Source organism: Centroberyx affinis, unplaced genomic scaffold, assembly GCF_046629955.1.
Source record: "Centroberyx affinis isolate AG114_WGS23_722 - 3 ecotype Tasmania unplaced genomic scaffold, CSIRO-AGI_Caff_v1 ptg000649l_1, whole genome shotgun sequence".
NCBI classification, from domain to species: Eukaryota; Metazoa; Chordata; class Actinopteri; order Beryciformes; family Berycidae; genus Centroberyx; species Centroberyx affinis.
The window spans coordinates 169,427-196,988 of record NW_027279275.1 but is presented as its reverse complement, the minus strand read 5'-3'; the positions used below and the strand labels follow the sequence as shown (position 1 = coordinate 196,988).

The window sequence follows — 27,562 nt, the reverse complement described above, 5'->3', positions numbered from 1 at the left end:
TATGTACATTTCAGACAAAAAGAAAACCCTGGACGTTTTGAAATGAACTTGTAGCACAGAATACAAAAGTTACAGAGGGATGACTCCTTTTTCAAGGGACTGTCAGGGAGGGAGCACTAGCTCATAGACCAGTGGTGGTCTTCATTCTAGACATTTAATGAGGGACTATTTTACACCTGAGATGCAAGGTGAATGCAATTCAACCCCAATTAACTTCCTGAAAGTTAGGTCCCGTGGATTAGGATTGAAAATCACTGCGAAAGACCAACATATTTAGATTCAGTGTTAATTTTGTGAACCGATTTAAAAGTGAATTGACAAGCAGAGGGGTCAAAGATACAGTTGATGCACTTCCTGCATCTGTGTCACATAGATTTTATGTGCATAGTCACAATCAGAGCAAGGTAGATAGGTTTTAGAGCAATAACCGAAACAGTGCATGCTCACATACCAAACACATATTTTATGCTGCCCATGTTCACATGCAGGCACATACAATTGAAAAGATCTGTTGCATGTGTAGGTCAGATAATGAACGGGCCAAATATTGTCTTGACACGGTTTGATAGGACGGACGGATTCTTCCACCACAAGTCGTACGTTTTTGATATTCACAAAAAAAGCCCGATCATATTTATTCTCTGGAAGCGGCGAGAACCCCTTCACTTGTACTTTCAGGTTACACTTAGTATGTTTTTATCGTAGATCTGTTCGACCAATGCCTAAAAAATATTAGACTCAGTTGGGTTAGATTTATTATAAACTGGTTACTCCATTTCCAGCTACGACATTTGGCCCCGCCCACTACCCGTCCCCCCTCTGCTAGGGGGCGATGAGGAGCCTGGCTGCTGCACGTTGAAGACACCACAGAAGAAGGAGTGGGATTGTAAACACAAGGATATGGCTGACGAGAGGGGTGGAGGTGACAACAATATCAACGACAACATGGGCAATCAGTTACAGCTCCTACCAGGTAACAGCTGAACTTCAGCTTAATCCAAGATATTCCCTAGTATACTCAGTGATTCATCAGCAAAGCATCTATCCTCGCATCTAGCTGACTGTTGCACAAAAGGCCACTCAATGATCACAACCTGACTGGCAGATTTTCGAAACCTAACGTTACGCTTTCGCTTTCTCTATATAATTTCATATCAGTTTACCGGTTAGTAATCATGCTTATCATTTTGCAACCGTAGTTTGGTTAGGATAGACTCCGCCAGCTAAACCGACCTCCTCAATTTAAACTAAGCTCCCTTCAGTCAGATCACGACTTTTCGTTCTTCATGTGCCATTACAGAAAATGAAGAAGAGGAGGAGGATGACATGGAGACTGAAGACCGAGACAGTGAGGATGCAGAGAAGCCCAGTATCATCAACTTTGACCCCAGTCTTCCCACGTCACATGCTGTGAGTGATGGCACAGATTTCCTCTAACCCTAGCTATCACCTCACCAGAGTTTGCCCTTAAGCAAGTCAGCTATGTTTCAGACACAAGTGTTTAGTTACATATGTGCTGTCATACTTGTGCCTTCCCAGTGTTTAGCTAATACATGTCTACAGTTGTTACAGTGTTGTGGTGTTGTGTTCCCCACTGTCCCCTCTGGTGGCAGTACTTGGGCTCAGACATGGAGGAGTTTCACGGCCGTACGGTCCACGATGACGACAGCTGCCAGACCATCCCGGTGCTGCCACACACCGCCGTGATGCTGGTGCCCGGCCAGACGCTGCCCCTGCAGCTCTTCAGGCCGCAGGAGGTCAGCATGATGCGGAGCGTCATCCAGAGGGACCGCACCTTTGCTGTGCTCGCACACAGGTACCCATCAGTGGAAAGATGATGATATTCAGTGATAATGATTGCATACTGCTTGCCCTGGAAAGATTTGATATTGAGTTTTTTTTTAATTATTTGAAATTGATTAATTTATCTGATATCCTTCACTACAGCGACACAGCTGAACCAGAGGCGGAGTTTGGGACAACAGCTGAAATCTATGCATACCGGGAGGAGCAGGAGTACGGCATTGAAACAGTCAAAGTGAAAGCTGTAGGGAGGCAGAGATTCAAGGTTCATGAAATAAGAACTCAAGCAGATGGGTAAGTTGAAATTGCCTCATAAACCAAAAGCCTAAAGATTAGGACATTTGAATGGGAGTAGCCTTCTATGAATAAAGACATGGATGCTGTGTGGTTTAGTGCCATGGTCCTCAAATGGTATGCATGTGATGGAGTAGGCCTAAGCCAGTGGTTCTCAGTCCTAATCTTTGGGACCCAGAGACCTGCTGGGTTTCATTCTAAACATCTATTCAGCGACTATTTTACACCTGGGATGCAAGGTGACTCCAATTAACTATAATTAATCAGGATTGAAAACTACTGGAGTAAACTCAGGTGTGTGTGTGTGTGTGTGTGTGTTTGTAGTATGTGTAGCCTGAGCAGCCAGCCCAAGATGTTACTGCAATTCATTTGTGTTTTGTTTTTTTTCAAAGGAAAAATTCAGTATTTTGAACCCTGGGCCCAAATAACATGTTTTCTGTCATGATCCCTATTAGTAGAAACCATGACCTTGCTAGTCGCCTGCTCGGCCCGTCCAGGAAACCCCCCCCCCCCCCCCCCCCTCTACTGCAATAGAAACCTAGGGGCATATGTGACAGTGTTTCGCAAAACACAACGCTCACAGTATAATCATACCGGTGTCAGTATGTTATCTTGAAAAATTGTCAAAAAAAAAAACGAGCTTTCTGTCAATAGTTGTGTTCTATTTGGATAGGAAATTTTTTTTCTCAAAGATGCACTACCTTCTAAACCGGTGTAAGCTCCACGAGAGCCAGAAGAATCCAAAAATAACTTCTGATAGAAAGCTCGGTCCTCAAGGAGGCTGCCATCACATTAGAACCAGTTTTTGACCAGCCCCACCCACCTTGTGGCCCAGTATCTAGTCAGGCTTACCATCACAGCTTGCAGCTAGAGGGCAGAATAACTCTTTTAACTGTCTGCTAAGAAAGGAGAACAGAGAAGATCAGATGAATTATCAACCAAGTAAATGTGGGAAGCGTAACTGTTATTCCTGGAGACTCAAGATTTTGTGTCAGATTTATGGTTGTGACTCGTTCTTTAAGGAGGAGTTCAATGGAATAGTAACATAGCAGTGCTTATTTTTGGTGTCAAAATAGTCCAATACTGACGAGAGATGATTCTGGGGTTTTTTTTAAGCGATGTTGGTTACAAGAACATGCTAAGCTCATACTCTGTGCTCCTCCATGCTGCAGGGTGAATCATGAAAGCATGGCTGATTATCTTTGTACCAGGCCTCCCACTGACAAAACTGTTGCAGTCATAGAGCACTTACTCTCGTTGTTCTCTCCTATCTAGAAACTTGCTTGTGTTGTATGCAAATCTCATGTGTAAGTCGCTTTGGATAAAAGCGTCTGCCAAATGTGAAATTGTAATTGTAATTGTAATCATGTCCATTCAATTCCACCTTTGCCCAGGAAATCGTATAGGTTTGCTGTCCATGGCACTGAGTCACTGAGTCTTCATAAAGACACATTTCCCTCATTTCCTAGTTGTTAGTATGTGACGCACAGGGGCGTCTGACTGTCGTAATCTTTTTGACCTCTTGTTGTAATGCTGGTGGTGTTGTGTGCTACGGGTGTCGGGCTGCCGCTCAGAGGAAATGTCTCGAAGGTGTTTTATTTGAATGCTATTCCCTTCCTCTCTGAATGTTGAGCCTGGGATTACGGATCATTGAACTTCCCATCTGTTACAGAAATAAATATAAAGGAATGATGCCAGTGCCATTGTCACAGGGCCCAAGATGTCTACACCACATACACACCTGCATCAGCCTTCATTTCTGTTTTAACATCTAGTCTATGTGTTGCTTCCTGCGTAGTGTTAAATGTAGTACTATTATTCTATCGGCGTCACTGTTGGGACGCCCACCGTCATTTGTAGTTTGATCATACTGATGAAATGATAAGGAGATTTGAAAACTCGCACGTGTGTTTGTTCTACCTTTCTTCTTGCACTTGCACCTCTGTTTAGACCCAGACTAGACCAGAGACTGCCCAACTCAGCCATCATATGATGTCAGCTTTTTTTTGGATTCTTTGTTTATCTTTGATGTGTGTGCGTTTGTGTCTTTGCTAAAGGCAAATAAAGATTAAATATTGCATGTCAATTTTGAGTCTTGGTAGGATTGAAGTATAGGTCATTTTGAGTGCATATTCTTATGCAGAAGCTGTAGCATGATCAACTGGAGTGCAGGGTCACACACACTGTACGTACACTGAGCACATCTGGAAGAATATTTCTCATTACTGATGGAGAAAATGTACAGACAGCATCTTTCTGAATGCCACAGGTTTCATGGAGCCTGTCATGCTTATGATACATTCAGCCAGCACACTATTTGTCTGATCTGTTACTCATCAGTTTAACTTGTCCTCTCCTTACTATGGATGGCTTTAGGTCAAATAGCGAATTTGCCAACGCTCTTAATAAGTTCTACCTGAGACTTGATCAGTTTGACTTTAGAGATGATGTCGAGGGACTTAGATGTAAACTTAAAGATAATCAGCACTTTGTCCTGGAGCAGAGAGAAGTTGAAAAGTCCTTCCTTTCTCTAAAGATAAACAGGAGCTCTGGTCCTGACAAAATCAGTGGCAATTTACTGAAGTCTTGTGCAAAGCAATTAAGTTCTATCTTCCATGATATTTTCAATATGTCTCTGAACCTACAACGTGTACCTAACCTGTGGAAGCAGGCTGTGATTACCCCTGTTCCTAAAGACAGTAGGGCTGGGCAATATGGACAAAATCAAATATCACAATATTTTTGACCAAATACCTCGATATCGATATTGCAACAATATTGTAGAGATGACTATTGGTGCTTTCACAAAATATTTACACAATGAGATTTTTGATAAATAATCATCAGTAATGTGGATATAATGACTAAGTGGGTAAAGGCAAATAATAGAACAGCTAGAACAGTCTGGTAAGTTCAGAAAATGACATCACTTTACTGTAATGCAGCCTTTAAAACCAGGAAAAGACAACACTTATGCCATATCACGATATTACGATATCCAAAATCTAAGACGATATCTAGTCTCATATCACGATATCGATATAATATATATATATTGCCCAGCCCTAAAAGACAGCAGCCCCAAAGCTTTTAATGACTTCAGGCCGGTCAACCTCACTTCTCTTGTAATGAAAACTTTTGAAAAGCTTGTGTAGACAGAGCTTGCAAGGGAAACCGAGCATGCACTCGACCCTATGCAATTTGCCTATAGGGCACACAGAGGAGTTGAGGATGCTACAGTCACTCTACTTAACCTTTTGTTTAAACACCTAGAGGGGAATAAAAAAGATTGTTATTTATTGACTTTTCCTCAGCCTTTAACACCATCCAACCCCACATTTTAGCCACGAGGCTGACAGAGCATTTTGAGCTGAGTCACAATCTGGTGGGTTGGATATTGGATTTTTTGATAAACAGAACACAAAGAGTGAAGGTAAACGGCATTTTATCAGATTCATTATGTTCTTCTACTGGCTCACCCCAGGGTTGTGTTCCCTCACCCTTACTTTATATTCTGGCCACAAACATGTGCCAAAGTAAGCATGAGAACAGGACCATACTGAAATTTGCAGATGATACAGTCATTGTGAGTCTGCTACACGATAATGAGTCCAGCCATTGCCCAGTCATTGATGAGTTTGTCACTTGGTGTGACAAATCTTTCTTGGAGCACAGGACTGTGTAGAAAGCTACAAGTATCTTGGGACAGTCATAGACTCTAAATTGACCTTCGAGAAGAATTGTGAGGCAGTGTGTAAAAAGGGACACTAGCGTTTGTTTTGTCTCAGAAAACTGTCCCGTTTTCACATTGATAAAACCATGATGACCCTCTTTTATCGGGCTTTTATTGAATCAATCTTGTCTTTTTCCCTTGTGTCATGGTTTGGTAACCTGTCTCTGCAAAACAAAAATTCTCTAAACCAAATTGTCAAGTGGGCTAGTAAGCTTATAGGTGAGTCTCAACTCAACCTATCAGTTCTTTACTCCACACAGCTGCAGCGTAAGGCGAGCTCTATTCTTCAAGACTGTTCCCATCCTTTACATAGCGAATTCCAGCTCCTTCGCTCCGGCCGTCGGTTTGTGGCCCCTACGTGGAGAACAAAACGATACAGAAATACTTTTGTACCTGCAGCCATTGTACTACTAAAAAAAAAGCTAGCACAAGATGATGCACTTCGCCCATGCATGGCACTTTAAGCTTTTGAGGGAGTGGGTGAGTGTGTGTGTAGAAGCACTTTGTCATGACCTTGTTAGGAGTTTTTATATTTTAATACTATTTTGAAATTATAATGATACTTGTTTTAAAGTATTTGTTTTATGAATCTGTATTGCTGTGATGTCTTGTTTTTAACTTTGGATTGCTGAATCTCCCGTGTGCACAACAAATTTACCCTTGGGTACTAATAAAGAAACCTTGAACCTTGAACCTTGCTCTCTCTCTCTTTTCCCTTCTTCCCTGTCTATTTTTTATTACCTATGTCTTTATCTCGCCCTATCTTCCTGTTTTTCTTCCTCTCTGCTAGAATCAGACAAGCCAAGGTTCAGATCCTTCCCGAGCGGATCCTTCCAGATCCCCTCACTGCAGTGCAGCTAACGCCCCTCTCCAGGCTCCACATGCACCCCTCCTCTAGACCCGCGGGCCAGAGCTGCAAACAGGCTCAGTGTTGGTGGAATACCTATCGTCAGGTCAGACACACACACACACACACACACACAATGTATAGCCTGTGCAGCAGTCACAAACAACACCTCTTGTTATCGCAGAGTTTGATATTAACATTTACAATCTCATCTAGAAGTTGTTACTATCTGCATACACATATGTCAATATAATAGCACTGCAATGCCTAGCTGTTTTACCTTACAGTTATACATTCCACCTTTCTCTTAATCCAAATGTATGGAGCCTGAACAGTCCAACAGGTCTGTTTATTCAACAGAATAACCGACATGCCAAGCCAATTGTGATCTCCCTCCTTCTCTGTCTACTTATTTCTCAATTAGGTCAGACTAAGGCCTTGTGTGTTGCTAATAGTAACTGGTAAAATCCTATATCGTGGCATTGTATTCACAATATGTGTTACACAAATTTTATTTGTTAGTGATGGGGGTGTGGGAGACATGGTGTGGAGAACAAGGGAGTGGGGATGGCAGAAGACAAGGTTAACTGTTTAGATGTTGGAGTGCTTAGAGAAAATCATTGTATATGGAAACTTGGGAGTGAATTGTGAATGATAAAAGCAAATCTGGCAGCCCTAGTCTTGTTATATGATGTGATATACCTAAATGTCCTTTGCTTATGTGCACTGTGTTTTCCACCACAGAGGAAGTTTCACTGTGCCAGTCTGACTCCTTGGCCACCCTGGGTCTACGCCCTCTACGACTCTGTGAGTGCCGTGGGCTGTGTGTCCTGCTTGGTATTTCCTCAGCTGATAGAAATAAACCGCACATAGAAAATAATGTAAACCATTTTTAAACCATTCAGTTTCCTTTGTTATGCCTAGCAGGAGTCACTTATGAAGAGAGTGAAAAAACAGCTTCATGAGTGGGATGAGAATCTGAAGGATGACTCTCTGCCTACTAATGCCGTAGGTCAGCTTGTGTTAAGATTATTACAGATGGATTACAGACGCGCACTCACACACAGACACGTACGTCTCTTTGTTTGTATTATTGTGCTTACCTTCCTTCCTCTCACCCCCCCTCATTGTCCTTTCCCTCCCTCTTTTCCTTCTGTCTGGTTTCTATCAGACTTCTCCTACAGAGTGGCGGCCTGTCTGCCCATAGACGACGCTCTGCGGCTCCAGCTGCTGAAAATTGGCAGCGCCATCCAGAGACTTCGCTGTGAGCTAGATATCATGGACCGGGTAAGCCCCCCCCCCCCCCCCCCCCCCAATACCGTACCGTTCTGGTATGATGAGATCTGATGGTCCTCCTTTTGTTGTACTTAGTCAAAGGCAGACTGTTTCTCTTTCCTGTCTCTAATGTCCCGTGGTCTATTTAGTCGTGCCTGTCAGGACCTAATAGATACTTTTCTTGGTCCCTTGATATTATAATCCAAATTTGGCCTTTCACAGATGAATGGGCTTCAAAAGTCTTTTGGGGACAAGGGAGGGGTATGATAAGTTTATAGCAAGTAACAGTGAATTTGAGTAGCTGAACAACCATCATTATAGCTCTTTCTTTGTTACATTTATTATTTAAAAGACATACTTGGTGGATATTTGCCAAAGAGACATTCATAATTAAATTAAAATGCTGATTATTATTATTGATGGATTTATCAGATGTTTCCTTTCCAGATATTGCCATCAGCATCAGACCCAAAATTCTTTAGCAGTTGGGTCCTCATGCCTACACATAGTGATAATCATCAGCTATATCCAGACGTAGATTTGATCTGAGGGAGAGATGCTACCCAGACTAGAGGCCTTAGACAAGTGTTAAAGCACATCTCGCTTTATCTTGCCCCCCCTCACCTCTCAGCTAACATCATGTACTCACATAACACACACAACATAAACAAAGTGCTCTGGCCTGTGTCTTCTTGCCTGCCTCAGTGCTGTGTACCAGAGGACTCATCGTCCAACCGTATCCATGAGCAACCTTTTTTCCCCCCTATATATAATTTCAATAGGTGATGATTAAATACATGTTTCAGTTAATCAGGCCTGATATATAGGTATGTGCTGCTGTGGACAAGCCCTTTTTTTTCCATTTCACTTTCTGCTTGTCATCAGTTACCCACAAAACAGCGCATTCAACTGAAAACGCCCCTTGAGTTATAAGCCACTATATGATAGGACGTACCCATATGCACCAATCAAAACCAGATTTGGATTTATACTTGGCCCTAGTACATAGAATTTGATGGAATTTAATTAACTAGATTGTGATTAAATATACCCTGCTGGTACATTTTAAAATGCCTCTGTAGCCATTGCTCATTACAGTACGCAACATAGGAGGCAAGTTTCATGATGATTGGACAAATAAGCCCTCCCATTAGAAGCTGTGAATGCCTGTCTGTATTAGTCTATATACCACGTTTGCCACAAAAAGGTAAAAAAAAAAGTTTTTCACCCTTAATAAATTGATATATGACTGTTCAGGTGCATATACTCCTGGATAATTCTTATTGAATCATTGTAAGCTCTCAGCCTGTTGCATTACCTGAAACAAAGATGCTGTGACTAGATGTGTGATGTGTTCCTAAATTTGTCTGCCTGATGCTGCTGAGTTTTTCCTGCCCTCTGATGGAAGATAATAGGCCTGCCCAGTGGAGGAAGTCACATTGGTCTCACTGATGACCTGTAAGAGTAATCTGGCCAATTACTCTTACACAACCATAAAGAATGGGAGGTGCCTTGCAGCGTTTTTATGGCAGCCATAGTTAGCTACAGCAGCGGGAACATGCTGAACCATTTACTGTGCATTTCCTGTTAACTGTCATTTTCTGTCCTCCTCAGTGCACTTCACTGTGCTGTAAGCAGTGCCAGGACACAGAAATCACCACAAAAAAAGAGATCTTCAGGTGAGACTTGATGAGGACTCCACCACACTCCTGAAGTACAACCTCTCTGTCCTTTTCTTTGCAGACTCGAGTGTGAAAAAGCTACTTATTGTAGGTCTTTTATTGAATGCAGACTCCGTACATTTTGGGCAGTTCTCTCTTTGCTGAAGTCCTTCTTAGCGCTAATTTTTTGGTTAGTTCTATGAATAGCCTGCATGTCTTTATATTTCAATGAAAGACTGAAAAATGCAAAACTAAAATGCAGCCTATGTTTCTAAGAAATATCATCTATAGTAGTTTGGAGAACGAAAAAACTTATTGAAACTCAGGGCGGGACTGGACAAGAAAGAAATTTGCACATATTTCGTAAAACCTCTCATCTCTGTACTCTGTTAAAATCAGCGTTGATTGACTGTCTGGCGGTTACATAAAACCTGTCTGGGGTTACATCATAAACACAAGTAGCGCTGCTCCACACCTCAGCACTCACTAATGAGATGTCTCATCACAAAGGAGAAGTACGCACACACACACACACACACTTATGTAATGTAATTTACTGAGAGTGTATGATGTGTGATAGTTATGTGTGTGTGTCCTAGAGTGACACACAAAACCCCAAGCACCAAAGAAGTTGGCCAGACCCCTGCTGTATGTTTATGGGAAAAAGTTGTGCTGTATTGCCTGAGAACATCCAGATCATCTGAGTGAATGACTGATGATGTGTTTAGTACATTATCTGAGCTAGACATTAAAAAAATGATGTGAAAAACTCTCCTTCATGAATGAAACTTATGTGCCCAAACCACAATTGGAGTGCAGTATAGTGTTTCCTGAGAAGAACACAAAAGCCAAGGACTGCAAACGGCTTAGTCGTTATTTTCTTCGAAGTTTAAATTTACATTTGAGGCACTTATTTGACACCGGTATCCACCTTGAGACCATCCTTGAGACAGATTGTCTACCAAAGTGGCAAACCTCTTTATAATGAATGTCTCCACTTTGTCTCTGGTTGTTGTGTTCTGTTGTTTGTCTTTGACTACAGCCTCCACTAAAATAATAATGATTGCTGATAATATAATTAGTCTGCCTTCCCTCTGCCTGCAGCCTGTCTCTGTACGGCCCCATGGCTGCATACGTCAACCCTCACGGTTACGTCCACGAAACCCTGACTGTCTACAAAGCCAACAACCTCAACCTGGTCGGCCGGCCATCCACACTGCACAGCTGGTTTCCGGGGTAACTCCGTCTCTATACACACGACATTCAGCTCACATTCCTCTGCTCACTGGTGAATATTACAGCGCATATAAATATTGACCGATACAACTATACTGGGCATTCAGATGCTTTTGCAAACATAGCTCTCTGATAGACAGACATACCACTGACGTACTGCGGCGGAGGTCTTGACAAATGCTTCATGACTATATTTGGTCTGGCCTTAATCCACACTGGACCTGCCAAATGCCTGAAATGAAAAGCCTCTGCCCTGCCTGTGTGCTGTCATGTTTGGCATGCTAATGGTTTATTTCTTGGCACCTTGTTTCATTGAGGTTTATCAGAGGCACGTCTCTCCCCGTCTTGTTAGTATTCCAGAGGGCTTCCGGGGTCATTGTGTGACGCCAGGCTTGGCAGGAGAGCAGCAGGGGAGCTCTCTGCAACAGTACAGTCTCCCCAGGGCTCTCCGTAGTTACGTAACCCTCCATTACACCGCTCTTCTCATAAATGGCACCGAGTTCCATTTCCTGCCAGAAAATGCATTTGCGTCAGTGTGAACCTACTTAAATCCCTGACTGGTATAATTTTGTCTTATTTGAAGAGATGGTTCTGTTTTGAGTAGTTGGATATATTTTGTTATTGAATATTGAATAGCAGAAGGCGATGGCTTGTGTCAGCTACCGAAAACCATTTCTCTCAAAAGCATATTGTTAAAGCATGTACTTGTGGAATTTTCCAAAGGCTGGCTGAAAGATTCTTCTGAGCTGAACAGATATTAGATGTGAGATGTATCTTATTTAGTTACGAGAACATCTGGCTTGGCTTTCATTGTTCCCCTGCGAAAGGGCTACAAGGGCTTTGGACTTAAGAAATCAATGGGAGTAAATGGAGATAAGAGAAGGGGATTGCGCTAGTTTAGCTACTTCTCTAACTTCTGTAGAGAAACGGGGGCTACGTTTGCTGTGGTCGTCTGTTGGTGAGAATATGAATGATAATAAAGCCTGCAGTAAGTCCTCTGTTCTGCAGAGCTGTAACTGACTTGAGTGGACCACATGAAGGTCTAGTGCTACTGGAAAATGTCTGCCACGAACTTGTAGATGTTTATTTAATCAGTAAGCTAAGAGAGGCTGTGATATCACTGTAAAGCGCTGCGTTGAGTGGCTTACAGCTTTTATAAAATGGCAGTAGAAAGAACACAATTGGTCCATACATCTTTCATTTTTAATGGATAATACATGAATAGAATAATAGTTAAATCTTTAACTTCTGTCTAGTAATATAGTTCTTGAACAGTACCTAAATAACATGGTTTCTAAGGGACACATAAATACCAGTATGAGTGGTGATTTTTGGGTATCACATGAATATTTAAAACTGTTATGGGATCACAGGTGTTTTACAACATTCTCAGCCAATCAGAAATGAGGATTGAAAAATGTGGCTGACAATTGAATCCCTGCTTTGCTCCCAGGTATGCCTGGACGATCGCTCAGTGCCGGACCTGCGGGTCTCACATGGGGTGGAAGTTCACAGCCACCAAGAAGGACTTGTCTCCACCTCGTTTCTGGGGTCTGACTCGTTCGGCCATGCTCCCCCGTATCCCCCAGAGTGAGGGGGACGAAGGCGGGGAGAGCTCTCGCCTCTTCTGCCTGTGACATTCGACCACCATTGACCCCACCCACCCCGCAACCCCCAACCCCCAACCTGGATGTTCAATCACTCTCTGACTGCGGTTACTTTTTAGTAATCAATGCATCACACACAGCCTGTCACCCATGGCAGCAAATCCATCATATTAGTGGAAAGGTCATTCAGCCTTTAAATGGCACACTAAGAGCCAATAAGAGTGGGATGGAGATAGTGATTGTTCTTCAATGAGAAGGAACTAGTGAGAAAATGTAGTACATTGTAATAGAGATAGAGAGAATAAGAGATTGAACAAATTGATTCAGCAACATGAGTAATGGTAGTCATAGCATGCGGCTTCCTGATCTGCCCTCCTATTGCTGCCTACCCAGCTGTTCCCTTGGCTGCTGAAGACACGTACACACACACACACTCACACACACACACACACACACGCACACACACGCACACACACACCATGCTTAATGCATAACTATATTATCTCCCAACTCCTTTCCTCGGTATGATGGATAGTGTGACTGCATGCAGCTGAGATAGAGATGTACTTGGAGAAGATGACCACGTTAGCCTCTTCAATCTGTTGTAAAACCAACCAATCAATAGAAATCCACTTGGAATTCAGATCCTTCGTGCTTTTCTCAAATTTGTTTTCTTAAATTATTTCAGCTGCCACAGGTCAGAAGAAGAGGTAGACTCTCATGTATGACAAATTGTGTCATGCACGAGAGTCCAAGAAAATTGTGGTTTTGATTCTTCGTTCAAGATTGAATTCGGATGTATTTTTGTATGCATAGCGTGAGATTGGAAGTGACTTTAGCATACTTTTCCATGTGTGCAGATATGTGCTTTTTATTATCACACAAAACAAGGTGTAATATACTTGTAGATTGGTATCTATTTTGTAAAGAATGAAGGCTCATTGTACTGCAATGTGCCTCAGAAGACAAGCATTATCTCTGATTGCTTCATATGAGCAAGTGAAAATTAGAGATGGCTCGGTGCGTCATGTCAGACTGTTTGAGAAAGGTCAAAGCTAATTAAGCCAGAGAGTGGGGAGATTAATGGCCCTTCTTCTGTTTGTTATTTGTTTGTTCATGTTGTGTGGCATGTTAAAATGCTGTGCCTATGCTCCAGCTCAATGTCTTTTGGATTTGAGTTTGGTAAATCATTGAACCACAGACATGAATGAAAAATAGTAAATGGCAAAGCGATGATAAGATTTACCTGTTTAAGTTTTTCTAGACAACCCTACTGGGTTCTAATTTCTCAGTTTTCAGAATTTTACGTCTTGCAAGATTGTTGCAAGGTTGCTGGCTCGCGTTTGTATAAATGTAACTGTAAATAAGAGGCAGTGATAGTGATTATTGTCCGATATAACCGTTGTTCTACTGTATGTAGAATCTGACTCTTATTTCTCATAGCTATTCATTTCACATATTGGAGCATTGTCAGAAAGTAGTTGTTCACCAATATGCAGAGTAATCTAATGCAATAAGAAACTGTCTAGAATGTGAAGATGTTGGTCTTTCTATCACACAATCATGGTGTGCCATAATTAAACGTTTTCAGATATTTTATTGTAAAGGGCAACACCATTCAGTTAAAAAAAAAATCTTACATGTTATTCTTATGGTTTCATCCCCAGAAAGTGAACCTGACTATTATCATTTTCACATTTGCAATCTTGTCCTAATAATTCCCTGTTGGGCTGCATATTAATGCCATATCATAAATTAATGGACGTGACAAAATCTCTTGTTTTTGGACAAGGGACCAAGCGGTCTCAGTGGTTTCCACCAATACAGACTGAGCTGTCCTAAGGCATAGGAATAATATGTAAAATCTGAAATCCAATGGTACTCCCCTTTTGATAATATTCTCTATCATATCTCTGACTTAATGTTAGCCAGGCTGCCAGATTTCCATACACCCCTGACAATAATATGATGCTTCACTGAAGGAATCAATAGCCTGGTTCCAAAGCTTGTTTGCTTGTTTTTCCATGCCATGCAGTGTACCACCAAGTGAAATAAAAATACAGTTATACTGTGACTCCCTTCTTATCTTCCCTCCATGTGTCTGCTGAGATATTGGATTAGTTCAGATAGGTGAGGAATGACCTGCAGAGAGCATTATACAGACAAAGGAGAATTTCAGGTATTTATGACTATGAGGACAACGAGAGATGTAAATGTGGCAATTCAAGACAGGACTCAATTGTGTGTGCGCCTGTGTGTAAGACTGGGGATCTTGTCGAGGTGATGAACATAAACAGGTGAACAGGTCTACGATAATCTGTTTTCCCAGAATTGTTAAAAGTTCAAATGTTCAAATCTACATCAACACGTGCCGTGATTGTGGATGTGTGTCTGCATGTGAACTTCCACATGCATGTGCACCGCATTTGTTTATCCCATGCAGATACACGTGCAGCATAGGTTAGCGCGGTGCCTTTCTTGGCACAAAAGATGGCTGTTTTGCATGCTGGCACAGTGAGGGGCTGATGAGTCTGAAAGCAGGTGGCTATGGTTTGCCTGGGAGGGAGCCAGGTTGGCCCCTGGGCCTCTTTGATCATGCTTCAGGAGACGTGAGGGGACCTCAGAGAAGAGCAATTACAGGAAAGAAGATGACTGGGTTTGGGACATGGACAATGCGTGACATCCCATATCTTGCAAGCTGAGCCCAATATGAAAAATAATCGCCAGTTGACGCGCTCTGAGGCTTCAACAGTTGTTGTGCCTCTCTGCTCTAATTCTCTCTGATCCAGTCTCCTGTTCCTTGAAAGTGTCTTATAATGTGATTTTACTCCATGGCACGACATCTCTAAAACTCTGATTCTCATTGGAAGCTCTTCATTAGTTTGTGATGCTGATTCATCCATCTCTCTCACTGACTGTCTTTCTGTCTTTCAGTGTTCCTTCTGTCTTCCTCCTCAGGTCTGACCAGTAATTATACATCTAAATTTAAAATGTTGTGCCAAGCAAAGAGATTATGGTTGTTAGCTTATGTTTTTTGCTTTTTTGTGAGAAAATGAGAAAACACTGTATATTGTTATGGGCTAGAATAGGGTTATTAATGTCTAATGTAAGACCATGGTGATATTGTGTGCTTGTTGCTATATTCATACATGTGTACCATGACTGTGTGAACATGGGTATGCATGTAAGCTGTGCACACACATAATAGGGCTTATTATTTTTCAGTTACAGCTAATGTGCGTGTTGTGAACAGTCCCTGAAGCTAGCTTGACGCTATTCTTTGGGCTTGTGTACAGTTCAGTTTACTCATAATTAAGGATTTCTATAAATAATATAGTGTGCAACCATTGATCCAGTGACATATGGTGAAATAAACATCTATTTTGATCAGACACTAACCTTTCTTCCAGGAGCTAAAAAAAAGAATAATGCATGTTTGTCTCAGGAAGAAGAAATAAAGTGACGAGTGAGAGTAGATGGAGATGGTGTTCTTTACATGAGTAGTTGATTTATCTACTCTACTTATCTACTCTGCAACTGTGCGTCCAAGAGTCATATGGTCATCAAGAGTCAGCAACTTTGAGATACATCGTTCTGACACATGCCATGTGGGTCATTCCGGTGATATATTGGAAATTAAATTGAATCTCAATATTTTATTCAACATGAATATGTTGTGATGTATAACAGTGATATGCTGATTATTTTCATCCATAGATTACTTAATACAGATGACACATCACAACCACAACAAAAACAAAATAGGAAAACAATAATAAGAATACCGAACCACTGGGTTAAGGCTGTTTATAAACTCCAGACATTATCAAGAAGGTCAAGACATTCAGTCACATGAACATTCTCAGCCAAAACTGAGATCATTGTGGCTAATGATACTAACAAAAACCTTTCTCTAGTCTCTATAGCGACTGCTCTGTTATTACACAGGCAACAGAGCGCTAATGGCCTGCCGCTGATGTGGTCTAAATGTTTAGTGTCCTCTCTCTTTCTGATCAGCTGGATAGGTCATGATAGCTGTACTATACCTGTGTTCACGTGACCACCGAATAAGACAAAGCAAATAGCAGCTGTTTTGGCAAAAATGGTGCGATCATTTATTCAGTTTAGATCCGCTCAAGTAGATTGCATAATTCAGACTACAGACATTTTCTATACATCACCTTTCTGGCTGTGGCAACCTCTGTTATGCTGTTCCTTGAATGTGACAATCCTAAATGTGGAAATGTTGTGGTTGTCAACATCCTTGGTCACTCACATTACCATGTGTCCTATATCACAGGTTTGAATCTGGCTTATGACCTGTCAGAAGCCCAATATCTCCCATTTTCTGTCTCTCTCCGCTACATGCTGTCCAATAAAGTATAAATGGAATAATTAATTAACAAAGAAGAAAACAACCCCCGCTAGTAGCAGACAACACTGTCCTCTTTTATCATCTCTACATACCATGGATGATAATAGTGAGAGATAATCTACTGCACTAGGTGGCTCAATGCAAACTGATCTCTATATAGTGTTTTAACATAATAGTCATGAATAATATGTTCTTACTTTTTCATTGGTGCATTTTCAAAAATGCGTGTGATATAATACACAAGTAAAAGATAGAGCAATTGTGAGAATGCGCCTTTATTCCAGAGCACAAACAACAATATTTTAGAAATCGGAAAATACAATGACAATCTAGGATAAACAGAGCAGCTTATCATCACTGAGCACCATAAAAGCAATAACTATTTTCACAATTTTAAAAAAACCATTCATTCATTGACCTTTATTGGGGACCACATAATGCATTTCACAATTTAAAGAATGCGTTTATTTGTTCCATGTGATCTTAAGGAAAATACAGCTCTGTTTTGGGGTTCAGCTAAGACTGCTTGGTAAGGTTAGAGTAGTGTTGATGTGGTTTGTCTCACTATTTGTAATAGGGTTCAATTTAGAAAAATGACCTGCACCCTCAGGAGTCAGAGCTCAACTCAAACTCAAAGGAAATTATACCATGATTAATTTATTTTTTCCCCAAAATACCAAGAAATTTGCAATAAAACAATACATTTAGGTTCTTGGCTGGAATAAGAAGTGTGACATTATCTAATCCTTTTTCTCACATTCTTAGCCTTACTTAGCTAGTCCAATTAATTAATTACATCTGTTTGAAAAGGCGCTTCCTCTAGTCTAAATCCAGCTTCTTCTATAAAATTCAAGGGTAAATCTAATTTTGGAATGACCAGATCAATATCATTTAGGGTGGGTCACTAATGCTGTACTAGATTTAGCAACCTTTACTTCTGACACATCCCTTTGCACTGATGAACACAAAACTAGGCAAACTCTCCACCTCCAATGTTAGAGTTTGATGACGTCTACAAAAACAGTTTACAGAGTCCCATTATCTGGCGCGCATTTACGCACCGAGGACCAGCTTTTTCTGGTTCCATGTGGGTGAGTGTTTCTGAGAGAAGCAATGGGATACCTGACATATCTTCGTCGTGATCTTGTGCGGAACAGCCGTGCAAATGCAGAGAGAGCATGATCAGTTTGGAGGCAGCTCCTCTCATCTCTCTCCACTCTGCGCACCAGTTTTCCATATAGACTTTAGTTTCCATAGCCTACAGTTACATTTCCATACTAAAGTGCGAAACCTCATTGGGAGTCAGGTGCACTTTTGAAGCTCATGTACAACGAACTGACCCCCGTCGCCTCGTCGTGCAGTGACGCTTTACCCTCGGACCGCCTTTGGTACAGGACTGTCATCAGCTTCTTGGGAAACTGGCCGCTGAAGAGCAGGTAAATGCAGGGATTCGCGCAGCTGTTCAGACTGGCCAACAGCATCAGGATGGCGAAAGTCGCAGCTGGAATGACATAACAAGAGTAAACTGTTACATATTTGCAGAAAAGTGTCCCTCGTCACACATATCGTATTCCTGTCCATGTGCGTAAATAACAGTTCTCGGTCTGCGCGCGAAGCTGTGAATTCATGCAACACATATTTTGATAGTAAACCATAAGACACAAAGACAAACCAAAACACATCACAGCTGACTTTCCACGGAGTTGATCAAAATGATCAATTGCCACACATATTTGGCAACTTACTCTCTTTTGGCGCGTGTGTGTCCCAAACGGACCAAAGCTGGACGGTGAAGAAGGGAGCCCAGCAGATGATGTAAGCAAGCACTATAACCACCGTCATCTTTACCGTCTTGATTCTGGCCTTTGACATCCCGGCCACCCCGCTGGCCCTGGAGGGCAGTGGGAGAGCCACCCCGACGCCGCCTTGGTGCATCTTGTGGTAGAGATTGATCTGGATAGCTCTGCAAATGCGCACTTGGCAAACTGTAACAGTAAATATAGGGAAAACGAAAATGACGAGCGTGGTCCAGGTGATGTAAGCCTTTAGACCCCACGGCTGTATAAATTTCGCCCAGCAGTCAAACACTCCGGGTGCAACCTCAACGCGTGAAAAAATGAAAACCTGCGGCAAGCTGCCGAACAGAGAGATCCCCCATGCGATACACACAGGGATGTTCAGCCGCGCGCGTCTCCGCTGGAACTTAACCATGGGGTTGCATATGGCTTGGTATCGGTCGACTGTCATCACCACAATCATGTAAGTTGAGGAAAACATGCCTAGAACTTGTAGGTACTTCACCAGGCGGCACATCGGGTCTGGTCCGACGAACCTATCTGTGATGTCCCACATAAGCTGCGGACACACCTGGAAGAAAGCAACCACCAGGTCCGCCAGGCAGAGGTGGAACACGAAGACGCGCATCCTGGACATCTGCTTGCGCTGTCTCCAGAGGACGAGCAGCAGCCCGGTGTTGAGGATGGCGGCGCTGACGAAGATAACGCTGAGCAACGTGATCTCCACTTTAGCCAGGGTCTCATCTCTCGCCACATCTCCCGCATCCATCCCCGCACTTAAGTTACTGTCGTTGAAAGGATACATTGTTTTCTTGGCGAGAAAATTCAGACTTGCCACCTTGCCGAAAAGTTTGCTGCTGGGGAATAAAGGAATAGACAAATCACATGAAATTTAGCATTTTTGAAAGACAGTGTTAGTTGTTAAGTTAAAATCCATAAAACTAGATTTGTAATAGGCCTGGTATGAACAGTGTTGTGATATTTCAACACACTTTCCATTTAGAAGAATGGTTGGGTCAGCAAAGGTATTTAATAGCAAATTAGCCTACTCCATAGCTTAATATTAGACTACATTAAGTTTTAGCGTAGGCTACTTTCTCAAATAGCCTAGCAAACCAATGCGTCATTTTAAACTAATTTTGCAATGAAATTCCTCAGGTGACATATTAAAGCTGTGAAGTGAAGTTGAATTAAAAGATCTTACTGAGATCTGCTGTGACTGTTATTGCTGTGGTCGATTTGAGGTTGGTAATAGCCCAATCCTTGTAGACAGGTGGGTGGTCTTGCTCGGAAAGGTCTCACAGCTGTTGCCCGGTGTTTTATCTGAGTATGAAGCGGGGTGGAGCAATCATCCAGTACTGACCGCTAATAGCAACCTATAAGGCAAGCCTGTTTAACTTTCTCGCTTTACAGGTGAATAGTAGACAACCGTGCTGATTTTTTTTAACTAATCCATCTGTTAACTGCTCATGAGAAAATATTAATTGTTAGCCTATATAATAGTCAAATATTCAGGTCATTCTTATTTATCTACTTTTACAAAACAGTTTTCAATATGTTTAGCTATTAGGCTAGTAGACACCGTTAATACCTTAACTACTTTATGTTGATTTATGGGGCTAGTCACTTTTTATAGTTCCAAGTTAACGACTAACAAGTAGCCAATAATATTGAATTCATTGCTGCTGTTCTAATTCCCACTAATCACTATCAACCAGTGGCAGTCCAATTTCAAAAAGAACTGCTCTCTATTTGAAATACACCTGCAGGCCATCACCTTTTGTGACAATTAACACTTTAAAAGGAAGTAAGCTTATCATCAATTTGCTTACATAAACCCATTGGCTGGTAAAAGAAAAGACACTCACTGGAGACAAGAAAAATGTTGATGCTTTAATTTAGCATCTTTTTTCTAATTAGGTGCACGGTCACGGTCCACAGGAGGCAGCTCATCTACCCTAAGGTCGAGGTGTCGTCATGCTTCTTTCGACCAATCAGGGCGCAGAATCGTTTGACGTTGCAGGACTTCCAACCGGAAAAGGAACGTAAACAAAATAGCTGAGAAGAAGAAGTGGCATTGGTGTCTAGATATAAGAAAACTTTTTTCCCCACACTGTTATTTGAAATTGTCGATAGCAGTCATTTTATAAACGATTTGATCTTAATGCACTGAGTAACTGGTGAGTTTGCCATAAATTCGGCGGAAGAAAACTCTCATCAACGTTAGCCCTAACGCTTATGGATACGTTAGCTTGCTAGCTGGCTAACTAGCTGGCTAATCTCACTACGCTGACAGTTAAATCAACCAACACCAATGCCTCAAGAAGTTCAAGACGAAGGAGAGCAGTCGCTTCCCTTGGTTCGCTCCCTGAACAGTCTAATACCTATTCATGCTGTGTTTTGTAACCGAAGTACCCGTACCGTACGACCAATATGGATAGACTTCCGCGGAGAACCTGTGGCTTATGAGAATTTACAACCAGGAACAGGGCGAAAAATCACCACTTACGTTGGTAAGTCGGCTTTATAAATAACATGCCTATGCATAATGGTGTGTATGGGTGCGCTTGTCTTAGATTCTTTAGCTATGCATTTCCTAGACAGCTGAGGAATATCATGCAACCTAAGGACATTGGTCCGAAAATGGGCATTTTGAGGTTAGGATATGGAATAGTTTGGATTAGGGAATTAATCTAAATGAATGGAATGTCCTTACTAGTAAGATGTAGATGTAATAGTACAAACAAGTTTTTATGTTTATGTGTATTTCCTTGATAGGCCACCCGTGGATGTTCAGGGATGCAGAGACTGATGAGCCATTGAAAGTGAATAGCAAAGAACTGTTCATTCCTAAACCAGCAGAGGGCGGACACGCTACATTTGCCAATATCACTTTACCAGGTGAGATTAGCATGATGAAATATTGGCCATTATCATTATGACCAGTCAGGTGAATTACAGGTAATTCTGAACTACTTATAGATTTAAAAACAAGAACTCATTCATGTTGTAGTGTTGAAGATGGCCATCTCTAGACTGTGCAATCTCAGCAAGCTATGGGTCACACTAAGATCTTCTCATGTGTCCCCCCTACACTGTTATCCTTTTATCTTACTACTGTCCCAATAAAGAAAAAAATACATTGGGAGAGAAGTCTTTGTATAAAACTCTTCCAAACATTTGACAAGCATTTATGTGACATTTACACAGTTTTCAGCCTCAAGGAACGTGCTCTCCAGGTTGTTCGACGTCTGGTACGGCCAGAAGACTACAGGAGGTTGGAAATAGCACGGTGTCTCCATGAGGAGCTGGAAGATCAGCCCAGTGTGTTGAAAGACCTCCGGCGCATGAACCAGCAAGCAGAGCAGCACCTGCTAGAGAGGATACAAGGCCCAGAGACATGATGCTTAAAAGTCAGCAATATGGATATTGTTCACTTTTGGAGAGTGATATTGCATTACGCACTCTTAGAAAGCAAAGAGGTCAGAATTGCTGAAAAATTAGATGAGATAAAGTTTCCTTCGGTTAAATCTGGGATAAATCAGCAGCTGGTGCAACGGCTTCTCCACAGATCTCACATTTGCTGAAAAGTAGACTGTCAGTTTGATCAGCTACCTGCCTATCATATTCACTCACTGGCTTTGGAAAATGCCTTCCTGCTTCAGACAACCAAATCTTTATGCACCTTTTACCATTCAGCAAGAGCCATTTTGGTGTCTTCTAATGACAGTATTTGTCACGAAGATTTTTGTTTTCTCCAAAATGTTATGAAAGACGTATCGTTTTTTTTTTTTTAAATGACGATTTCATTGTTCATTCCAAAAAGGCTGCCAGAGAAATGGGGAAATTTTACATACAATGCTAAACTCTGCTGAAGCTGCCCTGTCCAATGTTAACTCCCTGGAAAAAGCTACAAGGTAAATTGCACAAGACAAAACTTGTAGGAATGTTTTTGCCATGGATAGAGTGTAATAAACAGATTTTCTGTCATCAGTATGACAATGTATTTAATGCAACTGAATAAAAAATCTGAGTAGACCGGTAAATATATAGTCACATTTCACCAGCTAAGGAATTTCAGAGAGAAACAGTATATCCAGTTATAGCAGCAAAGCACCTTGTTTTGTTCTCCCAGCCAGAAGCAAGCAAGCTCATCAATTTAACCAAGGCTAAACTCTTTGGCAATCATCAGCACCCTCTTGCTTATTATGGCATACAATCTGAACAATAAGGAATGATTATAAGTTAATTTGCCAGGTTAGTCTACTCTGGTAGGTGCAGATATGTCACACCCAGTAGTAGGCAACTTCATACAACCACATACATTGCTAACTTTTGACTGTACTAAAAGTTTGTGTCTCTTGCCATCTGTATTCCAATAGGACAATATAGCCTAGAAGTCACTGGCATGTGGGCCCTATGCTATTATAGCTTCCCTAGGAGTTGATACCTTAAAGACTTGATTGTAATGTTTTACTATTATTAAGATATTTGTTAGTCATTTTGTGTGGATTAATCATAGCCATAGGTTTCCAGTGTATCTGTACCTTAAACCAGTGGTTCTCAACGTGGGGTCCGGGGACCACCAGGGGTCCTTGAGGGGGTTCCAGGGGGTCCCCAGCTAATTGATGAGTTGTTAAACTTCACCATTATTTTATTTACAAGACGTTAACACAATTGGAGAATGTAGAAGAATGACTGTTTTGATCATAGTTTCACTGTTATCTCGCTGCCTACAATACAGATAGTCATGGGATTCTGGACAAAATCATATCAAACAGTAAAAATATTCTCAGATTTGGGTCAGAGAGAAAAAATCTCATCAAATGTCTGTGGCTCTAATGTGTACTAAATTAGGGGTCTTTGATATGAAAAAGGTTGAGAATCACTGCCTTAAACAACTCAATCTTCTCATCTCATTTAATGACCACTGCCTGAAATCCTCAGGAATGGCCAGCCAAGCATTCTGAAGTCAAACCCCAAAATAACTTTGTCTTTACAGGTTGTGCCATTAGGCTGTCATACACCCTGACTGAGGAGCTTAGGCTGACAGAGTCAGTGTCATCTTCGCACAGTGTTTGTTTTAACTTATTTTTCCCTCATTTGCCTATTTTATTCTTCTGTGAATCTGTTTTAAATTCATTTATTGCTATTGTATCTCAGTGATTTCCATTGTTTGCAAAGCACTTTGTTACTCCAAAGTGTTATAAAATAAAGAGTATTATAATTTTTTTCTTTGTCAGTCAGTGATTGAGAGTGTTGCATGCATTTGCACTTTTGAAATGTAAGACAGGAGGTCGTGTGAAATGATGAAAGGTTCCCCTCAGCTTAAAAATTGAAATATTGCATAGACTTGCTTAGTTTTTTGCAACCATATTTGATGCTGAGTCTTGTGAGATCTGTTGATGCTGCCACTCCACATCTCTATCTGCTTTCCTTTTTTTTCCTGAGTCATTTGAGCCATTTTTTCACACACTGGTGACTAATGAAAATGTAACAAAATATGGGGTAGACTGGCCAGCATGGATATTTCAGATAAATTACTATGTTTCCTAAGGCAGGTTGAGACATGGCATAGAAAAAAAAAACATTTTGATATATTTAATTTTGGATGACCAAATTTTAGTTTATATCTTAAGTAAGACTGTGCAGCTATTGCAGTTAGGCTGGGTGGATGATTCATTTGATGGACCATGTTTACAATTTTGCAGACTTTTTAGCCAATCAGGTCCATGTCCCGATTAATAATTTATTGGTGCGCACCGGGTGGGCGGAGGGGGGGGGGGGGGGGCAACTGCCTCTGCCATTTTTGCTGGGAGTACTGAAGTGCCCTTTCACATTTATTTAACCACAGTAGGTTTATATGGGCATGGCAGTCAGTGGAGTAACGTTAGCTAAGTTTAACAGAGACATTACATTATAACTAGAATAATTTTTTCAGACCGTTTCCCCTATTTTTTTTTCTGAAAAATGATTACTTGGTATATCCAAATAATATGAATGTGTGTGTGAATGGGTGAATGTAGGCATGTTGTAAATCGCTTTGGATAAAAGCGCTATATAAATGCAGTCCATTCACCATTTACCAATGATGGGGACCCAGTTTTTGCTACAGGATGCTGCGTTTCAACTTGTGAAAACCAGAAAACCTATATCATGGATCTTTTAAGGGGTGGAGGGGGAAACTTCATGTGAGGCTTATGGCAAAACAGCAACTTTTCACAACACAGATTAAGCATGGCATTTTTGTCAAATAGGATTTTATGAAACATTAAAAATAGAAATCCAAAATGGGCATAGAGGGAAAAAAAATGATAAACTTTCCACTGTATATCTGTAATGCTGAGTTTCTAGTTGCTTAAAGAAAGTGGCAGGCAGGTGTTGGTGATATCAGTGTTTTACAAGTTAGTCTCAATATCTAATTTCAGCCATGATGATCAGACATGGATTATGCTGAATATTTATTTGGTTTGGGAAAAGGAAGTCACACCATTCAAAGTAGTTTTTGCTATTTTTTGCCATGCTTTGTTTAATTAGCTATTAAATTGTGCCTAAAATTCCAATTCCTAGTAAAGGTAACTCACATATTTGATTTAAACAATTTATTTTGGGAAGATGACAGCAATGTAACTTTTGGTTTTGGCGGTAAATAACTTTTATGTACTCACTGCGCACACTGAGTATGAGCCACCAGTCAGAGAGTACATAAACCTCCCTCCCTGAAAGCAGATGTAAGCGTTTGGTATCTGGGATGGATGGGCATACAAAACTAACAGATTTTTCACAGCATGCAGGAACACAGCAGCAGACTGCATGAAGTAGCAACAGACTGAGTTAGTACCAGCCCAGTTTAAATTGTTCTGCTGGGCAGACAAATGGACTGCTAGGGTTTCCTGACTGAACTTGTGTGAGAGAGAGTCTGAGAGACACAAGGATGTCCAGTGTCATGTCAGAGTCCGACATAATACCCAGCTTTAGTATCACCAGAGAAGGGATACTGTTGCTCAACTTGTTGCTAAGCGACAAAGAAACACAATCTATCCTTGTCTGTGTGAGACGAGCTAGCTGTAGTAGAAACATGCAGGCTGGGGAAAAGAAAAAAACCTGGGACTCAAGTCCTTTCAGACAACAGCAGTGAGTTCTCTAGCTTCATGGGCTTTCTCTTTGCCTCAACATGGATTTGTTTTTGCTGCTGGAAATCAACAATGTGCATGATGTTGCTTTTTAGTTGGAGAAATGATAGAAAGTAACATTCATGGTCATTCTATATCCTTCACCAGCATGACTTTCTGGCCAAGAAGTCACCCAGTGATGTTTCCACATCTCCACACAGACCACTGGACCAAAATGAAAACAATGGTAAGAAGATGAGTAAAGGCCAAACCTTCTTCTCCTTGCAGTGTAACATGCTGTATATGTATATATGATAGATTAAAAACAAACACATCAACAACATTGTACTCCTGTAATGTTATGTGTGGTTATCATTCCCACCTAGGTACCCACTTATCTTGGATCAGTTCCAACTGCCATGTTGAAGGACAAAGGTTTGTGAAAATGGCATGATTATCAGAAGACAGGATTATAAAATGAAAATGTACTGTTCCTTTTCCTGAAAATGCTGAAAGATTGTTCAAACTGTAAAAGCGGAAATGTGATTATGTAGTCACAACCTTTTTTTCCATTATAATGCACCACATTTGCAGAGTATGTACTGTTGACTTTGGGTCACATTGGGAGGAAGAGCCTCACTAGAGCATCAGCTGAGCTGTTACCTAACCCAGATCCTTCTGGTGGAAGCTGCTAAAACTCGCTTGGGCACTGTAGGAGTTCACTTTAAGAGACACCATAATACAGGTTTTCCATCATGACTCGATCAGGTTTCCATCAGGGCTAGTGGCAACTGAAAAAAGCACGGGGGAATTTCATTTTTGTACTTGGGTTAGTACAAGTCATATGAAATGTGGGTCAAATTTCTTGGTGTTCAAGATGTGGTTTCATAAGTCTATCCTGGTTTCAACCTGGTCTTATGAAAACCTAGGGAATGGGAAGGGAAAAAGCAATCTTTGAAAAGGCTGTTCTAGATAATGCAGAATCTATTCTTTTCTCATACTTATGTGGCGTTTCTTACCTCCCCGAGTATAGCAGGAGAGAACACAAAAACAAGGAGATCACAAACTGCAGATCTAAGTTTCCATGTCTTAAACATTGTTTTTAAGTCTGGAGACTAAGTTATGAATGTTATGGGTGCCAATGGGGCAGATATGTAAACATACCTAAAACTGTGTGTCAAAAAATGCTATTAACTTGATATATGATATAGTAGAAGAAGAGGGCAAGGGTCTACCCTGATAACAGATGCTGGTGGCCCAGTCTTTACTTTCTTTTACTTGCCTTTATTAGATGCCCTAGTGTATGAGTCAGATCCAGGTGCTTTCCCAGCTCTAAACCGGGCAAGCAGCTGCCTTTTACCTCCTCTGCCTTGGGACCCAACAGAGACTGCAGCTAATGATCCTGTTCCCCCCATGGCGCAAGGTATAGGGCAGGTCCTCCTCACTTCTTAGACGATTAGGCTTTCATTATCAGTTTAAAACGTCCAGTAATGACACATTAACAGGAGTTGTTGAAGTATTTTTTTTACATCTTTTTCTTTAGGTATGCACCATAACACTCCAAAAAACAGCTCCTCACCTCAAAATATGCCCCAGTACAGAAATGTGTACAATGATCGTGCCAGGAGGAGCTTCTGCTACTGGCTCGTTGAGAAGAAGGCCCCAACATGTAAGTACTGACGCAGGCTCGGATTCCTATCGCTGCCATGCAACCCGACAGCTTATGTAACCTATATTATAGACACATGTGCATGATATTCACATGCACATGTGACTGGGAGAGAGAGATCCACTCTCTAAATCTCTTTCACTGCAGATCCCGT

General features: G+C 41.3%; 3 protein-coding genes across 5 annotated transcripts; 2 read left to right on the top strand and 1 right to left on the bottom strand.

Moving 5' to 3' along the window:
- Nucleotides 1–884: 884 nt before the first annotated feature.
- crbn (cereblon) lies at nucleotides 885–14,501 on the top strand. 2 transcript variants are annotated; one of them, XM_071519018.1, is made up of 11 exons: nucleotides 885–973; nucleotides 1,301–1,410; nucleotides 1,614–1,816; nucleotides 1,948–2,097; nucleotides 6,621–6,783; nucleotides 7,422–7,484; nucleotides 7,605–7,689; nucleotides 7,849–7,964; nucleotides 9,567–9,631; nucleotides 10,718–10,849; nucleotides 12,303–14,501. In XM_071519018.1, exons 1-11 carry the CDS (start codon nucleotides 901–903, stop codon nucleotides 12,484–12,486), a joined length of 1,344 nt encoding a protein of 447 aa, XP_071375119.1. In that variant the 5' UTR covers nucleotides 885–900; the 3' UTR covers nucleotides 12,487–14,501. The 2 variants fall into 2 exon arrangements, with proteins under 2 accessions (XP_071375119.1, XP_071375120.1); XM_071519019.1 differs by having other exon boundaries at nucleotides 901–979.
- Nucleotides 14,502–18,123: 3,622 nt separating this feature from the next.
- Nucleotides 18,124–19,432, bottom strand: LOC139643757 (vasopressin V2 receptor-like). The gene is made up of 2 exons (XM_071519020.1): nucleotides 18,577–19,432; nucleotides 18,124–18,332 (listed from the first exon to the last, which is right to left on the bottom strand). The coding sequence occupies exons 1-2, from the start codon at nucleotides 19,430–19,432 to the stop codon at nucleotides 18,124–18,126; spliced, it is 1,065 nt and encodes a 354-aa protein (XP_071375121.1).
- A 1,237-nt stretch (nucleotides 19,433–20,669) lies between these two features.
- Nucleotides 20,670–23,843, top strand: vhl (von Hippel-Lindau tumor suppressor). 2 transcript variants are annotated; one of them, XR_011695100.1, is made up of 4 exons: nucleotides 20,670–21,140; nucleotides 21,406–21,528; nucleotides 21,838–22,544; nucleotides 23,630–23,843. XR_011695100.1 is itself a non-coding variant. In XM_071519026.1 (3 exons), exons 1-3 carry the CDS (start codon nucleotides 20,942–20,944, stop codon nucleotides 22,029–22,031), a joined length of 516 nt encoding a protein of 171 aa, XP_071375127.1. In that variant the 5' UTR covers nucleotides 20,670–20,941; the 3' UTR covers nucleotides 22,032–23,843. The 2 variants fall into 2 exon arrangements, 1 of the variants encoding a protein (XP_071375127.1); XM_071519026.1 differs by having other exon boundaries at nucleotides 21,838–23,843.
- Nucleotides 23,844–27,562: the final 3,719 nt, after the last annotated feature.

Excerpts from the sequence above, each read along its gene's own strand:
- crbn (XM_071519019.1), top strand. The coding sequence starts at position 901 with ATGGCTGACGAGAGGGGTGGAGGTGACAACAATATCAACGACAACATG. Across the intron at positions 1,411-1,613 it reads GTCTTCCCACGTCACATGCT|TACTTGGGCTCAGACATGGA; the intron begins GTGAGTGATGGC and ends CTCTGGTGGCAG. Across the intron at positions 9,632-10,717 it reads ACAAAAAAAGAGATCTTCAG|CCTGTCTCTGTACGGCCCCA; the intron begins GTGAGACTTGAT and ends CTCTGCCTGCAG.
- LOC139643757 (XM_071519020.1), bottom strand. The coding sequence starts at position 19,432 with ATGTATCCTTTCAACGACAGTAACTTAAGTGCGGGGATGGATGCGGGA. Across the intron at positions 18,333-18,576 it reads CACACACGCGCCAAAAGAGA|CTGCGACTTTCGCCATCCTG; the intron begins GTAAGTTGCCAA and ends ATGTCATTCCAG.
- vhl (XM_071519026.1), top strand. The coding sequence starts at position 20,942 with ATGCCTCAAGAAGTTCAAGACGAAGGAGAGCAGTCGCTTCCCTTGGTT. Across the intron at positions 21,141-21,405 it reads AAAAATCACCACTTACGTTG|GCCACCCGTGGATGTTCAGG; the intron begins GTAAGTCGGCTT and ends TTTCCTTGATAG. Across the intron at positions 21,529-21,837 it reads TGCCAATATCACTTTACCAG|TTTTCAGCCTCAAGGAACGT; the intron begins GTGAGATTAGCA and ends ACATTTACACAG.